Below are 9,396 nucleotides of genomic sequence, written 5' to 3'. Positions count from 1 at the left end.
TTGCAGGACACCAAGATGTTTCAGAGTCTTTCCGTTTTACAGGAAATTCTCAAAAAAAGCAACTTGAGAATTTCATTCATCTTCTTGTATCCCATAAGATTAAATCTTGAACCTTGTTGCTTTTTTTTTTTAGGGAGATTTAAATAAAGCTTATTGGGATGTGATTACACGCACTTTTTCCAACATATTAATTGTGTAAATATTTTAATTTATAACACTTTTTATTTTTAGAATTCCGCATTGTAATTTTTACATTACAATAGGCACTATATATACATAATATTCTAAAATAATTAACAAAGATAATATTCATAATCGTGTTCTTAGTTACAATTAATTTATCACTAATTAAGCTTTCTAATTAATTATTTCCTAAGTATAATAATCATTATTTTTTGTCATCATTTCAAACTCACCACTATTTGTTTATTTTATTTTTTTCAAAATCTATCACACAAATTTTATTACTCTCGTCACTAATTTTCTGATAGGTGGTTAGATGTTATGAATGAAGAGTTGAAATCTATGGCAAATAACAATGTCTAGAAACTGATAGAATTGTCGAATGGTTGTAGGAGAGATGGCTTTAATGGGTCTTTAAGACCAAGTGAGACTCCATGGGAAATGTCGAAAGGTATGAAGCCAGACTTGTTGTCAAAGGTTATACTCAAAAGGATGGTGACGTGTTAGTTTTAGTGTGGTGATGAATGGAGAAGTAAACGGAAATGGAATCCCCAAGTGTCGTTCTCTAAGGACGGTAAATTTGGAAGCATCGAGATATGTTAGTGAGCGGACTCAAGCTTATCACTTACGAGATTCAGGATGAGCATTGTATCAAGAGTAAATTGAGAGCGAGAGCAAGAGAAAGTAGACAAGTAGAAATCAATTAAAAGGAAACGGGTGGAGGATTGCCCCTTCGTTGCAATGTGCATTAGTGTCTAAAATAGGAGTGTGAGATTGTGAGGATTGTGTTTTCAAGAGAAGTGTTTCGCAATGCAATAGCCATTTCGGTCTCTATGGCCTATCATAGGTCATTGTGGCACCCGAGTGTCCACAAGCTCTATGAGACAATTTAACAAACACCTAGCCTACACTTATTTAGCCTAAAAAAAATCGCATCCATAACTTTTTAACTATACATTCAGAACTGCATAACTACACATCCATCAACTACATAACTATACATTCAGAATTGCATAACTACACATCCATAACTTCATAACTATACATTCAGAAGTGCATAACTACACATCCATAACTTCATAACTATACATTCAGAATTGCATGCATAACTACACATCCATAACTTCATAACTATACATTCAGAATTGCATTTAGGCACAATCTCAACCGTCACACTCCAACATTCAATTCAAATCACACTAATTAACATCATTGTTGTTAGGAACATATGTACTTAGATTTTGATGATACCAAACTCATTTGGAATGTAGACCCCTCTCTTACTCTGATAATGAGGAAAGTTCCATGGATTCGGTTATAAAACTGATGAGGGACTTTGAAGTTGTAAAAAAGCACATACTCAAAGTTAAAGGAAGAGAACTCTCGACTTATGATCACTTATGATGAGCTCAGACGCGTTAGAATTAAAAATATCGAACTAGCCATCGCTAATGATCAACTCGAAAAGTAAGTTCATCTTCTTAAGGAGCAGTGCACAACAAGAGAGTTAAGGGAGCAAAATCTGCGTGAGATCGTTGCATCATTCACTAATTCATCCAAAATGATAGATCAAATGGTGAATGCGTCAAGGCCGCCAAGGAAAAGAGCCGGAATTTGCTATAAACAAATAAAAAAGACAAGCAGGCGGCGCCAGGCAATCGATTTACTGAAGATGGCGATGAACGCTGTGATCAAGAAGGTAGTCGCGTTCATCATGGTAGCCACCAGATTGGGAAAATCGAAGCTGTCTGTCAGCCTCGCCCCCCGCACTGGAGGCGAGATAATCAACTCTAACAAGATTCAGGTTTATAGAGGGCTTGACGCTCTTGGCAACAAGATTCCTAAGGTGGAGAAGCTTGGCGTGCCTCACCATTTGCTTGGGCATGTTGGGAACCCCGATGAAGAATACACTGCTCGCGAATTCGGCTTCGATGCTACGTCGGTGATCGAGCAAATCATCAACTCGGGAAAGGTTCCGATCGTTAGAGGAGGGTCGAATTCTTTCATTGAAACCTTGGTGAAGGACCCTGACTTCAAGTTCAAGTCCAATTACCTTGGGTGCTTCATTTGGCTCGATGTTTCTCCAAATGTTTTTAACACTTTTGTGTCAAAACAAGTTAACCAAATGGTTAATCAAGGTAACATAAATTCATTTCTAGGTAGAATCGTCAAAACGAACTTATATAACTGGTCAGACTAATTTGGTAAACTGGTCTATTTGTATGTCTCTATAAAAGAGATCATGTGACATAGATTCATGCATAATTTTTGTTTGTTGTACTAATTATACGCATGTAGGTCTTGCTGAGGAGGTACGAGGAATCTTTGCTCTCGACAAAGACTACACAAAGGGTATCTGAAGAGCCATCGGAGTTCCCAAAATGGACAAGTATCTGAGAGCTGAAGCCAGCAAAGACATGTCCGACGCGGAGAAGAAGGCGCTGCTTGAATCTGCCATTGCCGAAATCAAGACCAACACCATAGGCTTAATCTGCCACCAAGTAGGCAAAATCCGGTGGCTGAGGGACGAGCTAGGATGGCCCATTCACTGCATCGATCCCACCGCCGTGTTCCAAATCGAAGGTGGCAAACAGGCTCAGGAAGCAGCATGGTTGAAGATGGTTTTCAACCCCAGCTTGAACATCCTGCAACAATACCTTAAAAACAAATGATTAATTTCCTAATGTCTTTCAAATAAATTAATTTCATTTTGGATTTGGGCATGTCTTTAAAAGAATTAATTATTTAATTTTTTAAAAGAAATTCCCAAATTAGATGGAATGGTTAATTTTTATTACATATGCAAGTCATTAGACATGAAAACTTGAGTTTCATTGTGGTCTTTCGCATTAATCGTGTTTCTATGAATAAAACGCTAAGTTAAATTAAATAATTTTTCACCATATATATATATATATATATATATATATATATATATATATATATATATATATATATATATATATATATATATATATAGTACTACAAGTTTTTCTCGAGCATTGCGTGAATGCGATAATACCCAATAATTATTTTAAAATAAGTACTTCAAAATATATCAATGCATAATTATATAGGAGATGTTTATGCATAGGTAACTGAATGTTGAATTTGTTTATATTTAAATCAGTTATTCAAAGTATATGAATGCTAAACTAAAGAGCAAATTACACTTTTGGTCCTGTGACTATTTGGGCCTTGTTAATTTTAGTACATAACTTTAAAAACTAAAAATTTAGTACCTTAACTATGCAATTTTTAACACATTTGGTCGAACCGGCCAAATCGCCGGAAAAGTATAAACTCATTTTAATTATTTAATTATAGGGGAAAATTGGTCATTTCATACTCTTCTACCTTCTCCTTCTTGCTTCTTGCAGCAACGGCCACAAAAAAGAAAAAAAAAAGGGGGCACCGCCACCTCCAAGTAATTGGATCTATGAATGATTTTGGCAAATTACTTAAGAACTATTAACTGTAATTAATAAATAATTTAGTATTTTAAGTTGCTGAAGGCCACGAAAAGTCCAAAACCGACGAAGGAAGCGATTCTGACGGGTTTAGGGACCACTTTCGCAAACTTCGCGTGCAAACCGATGGCGGATATGGCAAGAAAGATGAGACCTTCGATGAAAACATTGGCCAACGCGCTTTGATACGACATGTTGCCGGAGTCATGGAAGCCGACGACAGTGTAGGCGAAGTAGGTGTTTGTTCCCATTCTGGGCGCTAATGGCAGCGGCAGATTCGCGAATAAGCCCATGATCAAGCACCCTATCAGCAACGAAGCAGCGGTGGCGACGATGAGAACTTTCTGCGTCTTTTCCATACAGGCGGCAATAGCCCGGATTAACCGGGTTGGACTTGCAGGAGTTGTCGGGCGGCACTAGGCAGAGGTTGGGGCTCTCGGTGCAGTTGGAGGTGGCAGAGGTGACAGTGCAATTGCCCCCTTTTTTTCTTTTTCTGGTCGTGTTGCAAGGAGGAAGAAGAACAGAGAAAGAGAGAAAGAAGAACGAGGATTGAAAGGACCAATTTGCCCCCATGATTAAATAATAAAAAATAGTTTATATTTTTTCTGGCCACATTTGACCGGTGATTTGGCAGGCTGGACCAAATGTGTTAAAAATTGCATAGTTAAGGTACTAAATTTTTAGTTTTTAAAGTTATGTACTAAAATTAACAAGGCCCAAATAGTCACAGGACCAAAAGTGTAATTTTCTCTTTAGTTTAGCATTCATATACTTTGAATAACTGATTTAAATATAAACAAATTCAACATTCAGTTACCTATGCATAAATATCTCCTATATAATTATGCATTGATATATTTTGAAGTACTTATTTAAAAATAATTATTGGATATTATCGCATTCACGCAATGCTCGAGAAAAACATGTAGTACTATATATATATATATATATATATATATATATATATATATAGGGTTGAGTTCAAATGAGGACAACAATATATAGAGGACTGTGAGGACAAATAATGGGCACACAACAAATTAATACCAGGCACACAACTTAATACATAATAGCACACAAGAATAAATGTAAATATCAGGTTTCGAACCCAGGCTCTATAAATTAACAAATCTAGCACGCGACATACAAACTGTGGCACAGGACTACATTCGGCCATGCACACGACATACCGGCTAATGGCACAATTAGGAATATATTGTAAATTTTGATGAGCCGAATGTATTTTTGAAAAATCAAGTAGTCCCCATTTTTATTCTATTTGAGTCAGTTTGAGTCTACGGAGTATGGTGCACCCATATCATGCAACCCATGTACAAGTCTGGAAAATCACGTGTTGATTTTAAATGTTAAGCGGGATTATAGCTTAACATAATTACGTTGCGGATAAGTCACCAAGAACCATGCTAGAGGAGTTGGAAGAAATATGTGTGAGTTATGCCAAATGATCCTAAGTTTGAATCTCAAGTGAAGCATTTTTAAGCTTGGGAGACTAGCTCTAACCGTATGAGAGACTAGCTTGGACCGTATGGGAGACTAGCCTGGACCGTACAACCGTATGGGAGACTAGCTTGGACAGTATGGGAGACTAGCTCAAGGTCAAGTATATTGGACCGTATACCGTATGGGAGACTAGCTCAAGGTCAAGTATATTGGACCGTATACCGTATGGGAGACTAGCTCAAGGTCAAGTATATTGGACCGTATATCGTATGGGAGACTAGCTCAAAGTATACCAAAACTGTATGAGAGACTAGCTCAAAGTATACCAAAACTGTATGAGAGACTAGCTTGGAATGAAGACTAGCAAACATGGAGACTAGCCAACACGGAGACTAAGTAAGATAAATGCACAAGTCTCACAAAAGCCATGCACCATATGGAGAAACACACCAAGTATGGTGAACCAAGCTAGAAATTCGAAACAGAGCATCTCACCATGAACAACAGTGAAGTTTTTACAGAGGTTCCAGTATATTATTTTACAAGGATCATGAAGGAGAAAATATCTGATATATTTTCATCTGAACTTCAAGTTTTTACGGTGGAATCAGGGACGCTCGAAGAAGGCTGATTCGCGGAAAAATTACTTTATACTCAAGCAAGAATCAGCAGATAAATTATTTGATCAACTTGACATGTCAGAGCATTTATGAAGGACAAGAAATATCAAGCTTGCCGCGCCGAACTTATTCAAATTTTGGAGGCTACAAAATTCAAGACACGGCAACGGGCAAATTATTCAAATCATCTGACAAAAGGAGAAAAGACGTCTACCTAATATTTCAGATCTGACAACATTATTTGATCAACTACAATTCGAAATGGACGATCAAGATCGATAGTTGATCAACGGGCAAATAGCTTTCACTAGCTATAAATTGCCTAAGCAGACTTGAAGACATGCAGCAGAAATGCAAGAGAAAAACCCCAAATGATAGAGCAGTTCAACAACTTGAACAACGGCTAAAACATACAAGCAAAAGATATAAGCTATATTTTCTTTATTAGCCGAAAAGGGGGAAAACAGAGCTTCATAGAATTAAATTCAAGTCTGAGTGAGAGAGAAATTTTATTTCTTTGTAATATTCTCTACTGAGTGTAGAAAGAGGGTGGAGTAACTAGAGGGAGTGAAAAACCCTGGTTGAGTGTAGCTTTGTGCGTAGCACTCGTGGTGAAGGGCAGAGTAACAAGAGGAGCTTGTGAAAACCCTTGGAGGACGTAGCTTTGTGCATAGTTCCCGTGGTGTAGGAGTACAGCTTCGTGCGAAGTACTCGGGAAGGCGGAGTAACAAGAGGAGCTTGCGAAAAACCTTGGAGGAGTGTAGCTTTGTGCGAAGCACTCGGAGAAGTGTCGGTGGACACTTATTCACTATTGTATCTGGGTGATCGAAGAATAGTGAATTTCCTCCTTGAAGTGAAAGGAGAAGAGTGGACTAGGAGGATTACACCACCTCTGAACCACTATAAATCTCTCTCTCTATTTACTTACTGCTCATATATTTTGTGCATACCTATTCTAACTGCGAACTAACCCGATTACGATTTATCGCATATCTTTATCTGTCTGGGTTTGATAGTTCCCACGTTTGCATGCATGCCAAACTTTACGTACATCATCCTTGAACCATATCAAGTGTTTCTAACGTGTTGCATGTTTAGAATATCTCTTTGAGCACCGCACTTATAAGCATAACACTTTATCGCTACTTATTCCGCTGCACACTCTAAGTTTTTTATTTTGTTAATGCTTGTTACTTAGAGTTGAAATTACCAAAGTGTTATTTGCCTTGTGTGTTTTCGAAGAAAGTTTGAAAAGTTAGAGAAGTCTATTCACCCCCCCCCCCCCCCCTCTAGACTTCTCGCCACCCTTTCGGGACCAACAAGTGGTATCAGAGCGGTTGTCTATTTGAGTCAATTTTGACTGCTAGATAGATCTCGAAAACTTCAAAATGAAGAGAGATATGGCTCTTGCTCAAAATTTACTTTTCTCACTTGATAAATTTGATGATTGGAAAATACGTATGCAGGTGCACTTATCTGCTTTAAATGATGAAATGTGGGAAGTCATCACAACTGGCCCAATCCAAATCATGGAAGCCAATACTGCTACTCCACGAGATCCAGATGCTCCACGATATATTCCAAAACCAAAAATGGAGTGGACAAAGGAAGATAGGGGGCGAAATAACTTGGACAATATTGCCAAGGATATTTTGTTTAAAACGGTCGATGACACAATATTCCCAAAGATTCGAAAGTGCACCACAGCAAAAGAAATATGGGATACTCTCATTAGTATCGGTGAAGGCGATGAACAAGAAAAAGACAACAAACTAACAATTGCCATGAAGAGATTCGAAGATTTCAAAATGCTACCGAACGAAAGCATCACCGACATGGAAGCTCGATTGATCAAAATTCTTGGAGAAATCACGGATCCGGGAAAGACCATTACCCAGAAAGAAATATCGCTCAAAGTGTTACGCGGACTACCTACAAATTGGGATATGAAGGTGACCGCAATGCGCGATCATAGAGATCTAAGGACATTATCTACGGATAAACTCTTTAGTGATCTTAAGGCGTATGAATTCGAAATGGAGACACGAGTCGAGGAAGAACGTGATGAACGAACATCCGCATTGATGGCCGAACAACCCTCAACATCAAGGTCAGTAGGAAATAATGATTTTTTATCTGACGAACAATTTTCTCTATTTGTTAGGAAATTCAAGAAGTTCATGCGAAAGAACAAAGGATCACAACAAGGAAATTTCTTTCGAGAAAATAGAAGATCAAGAAGGGAACCGGTCGAAGATAACACAAACGTGTGTTACAATTGTAGAAAGCCTGGACATTTTATGGCCGAATGTCCACACCCCAAGGCGGACAAAAATTCGAATACTTCTCCACAAGTGGAATACAAATCCAAAGAGAAGAAATTCAAAAAGGGCAAACGGAAGGCACTAATAAGCGATCCGTTAGAAGCAAGTGAATCCGAAGAATCATCTAGTGACGAGAGTGATTCATCACAAGAAGATACGGCGCTACTATGTCTAATGGGCAAAACATCCGAACATGAAGAATGTTATATGGCGCGTGAAATCGACGAAGAGGTATCTTCTAGCTCTTTTAGTTCTTTTAGTTCAGTTGACACTTCTTTCCAGACTCAAGAATCATTTCAATGTCTTATGGAAGATTGTCAAAAGGCCATGGCCACTCACACTCAAATCAAAGAGCGCAATAATACGTTAATTCTTGAAAAGGAAGAAATGTCACAAAAATTGCTAAATGCTCTAAAAGAAATGAGTAATTTGAAAGCCGAAAATGTTCGACTTCAAGAAGAGTGCAAAGCTAGAGAGGTTCGAGAACATAACATTCGGGAAGTAATCGCATCATTTACAAATTCATCCAAAATAATGGATAAAATGGTAAACATGCAGAAACCCGCTGGAGATAAAGCCGGACTATGCTACGATCCATCATGTTCTCAAACCCCTGTGAAATTGACTAATTCTACTACTACTTTAATTAATAAAGTTCCAGTGGTAAAATTTGTGAAAAGTCAGTATAGCACAATGAGACAAGGAATTGGTAATCAAATAAATGCCAAGAAAAATGTTGCAAAGCCGAATCAAAAATTCAATATCTCGGATAGGCAACAAAATTTTAAACGGCAAAAATTTGTATCTCCAAAGAGAACCAACGAGTCTAGTGCAACAAAACCTCATAGGAATATGGGAAGAATTCCGAGAATTGGGGCTGGGAGATTATATCCCTCAGAACAAGATTGGTCGCTTGATAACAAACCATGGACCAAGTCCAGATTTGCTCTTTTTATAGAATCAAGCAACTATCTGCTTCCCAACCCGCACCGAATCATTATTCGAAAGTGCGCTATGATTATAATGTTTTTAATGGTTACAGATCACCTATTCTTGGATCAGTGGGATCTAGGTGGATTTGGATGCCAAAAATTACTAACACAAAAGGACCCAATCAAGCATGGGTACCTAAAAATAATTAATCTTTCTTGCAGGAAGTTTGGTATTTCGATAGCGGTTGCTCTCGACATATGACCGGCAATAAAGCTAGTCTAATTGAGTTCAAAAGTATCGAAGGACCAAAAGTAGTGTTCGGTGGAAACGATCGATATGGAATGACAAAAGGAACCGGCGCAATTGTGAAAAATGGTCTACGAATTGATGACGTATCTTATGTCG

The 9,396-nt window shown here is 38.0% G+C and overlaps 1 protein-coding gene across 1 annotated transcript; it reads left to right on the top strand.

Annotated features, from left to right (window-relative positions):
• Positions 1-1,855: 1,855 nt before the first annotated feature.
• LOC109167428 (adenylate isopentenyltransferase 5, chloroplastic-like) lies at positions 1,856-2,543 on the top strand. Its single transcript, XM_019316443.1, has 2 exons — positions 1,856-2,321; positions 2,482-2,543. Exons 1-2 carry the CDS (start codon positions 1,856-1,858, stop codon positions 2,541-2,543), a joined length of 528 nt encoding a protein of 175 aa, XP_019171988.1.
• Positions 2,544-9,396: the final 6,853 nt, after the last annotated feature.

The sequence above is a fragment of the Ipomoea nil genome, unplaced genomic scaffold, assembly GCF_001879475.1.
Source record: "Ipomoea nil cultivar Tokyo-kokei standard unplaced genomic scaffold, Asagao_1.1 scaffold3162, whole genome shotgun sequence".
NCBI classification, from domain to species: domain Eukaryota; kingdom Viridiplantae; phylum Streptophyta; class Magnoliopsida; order Solanales; family Convolvulaceae; genus Ipomoea; species Ipomoea nil.
The sequence above is the reverse complement of the archived record's forward strand: the minus strand, read 5'-3'. Positions and strand labels throughout refer to the sequence as shown.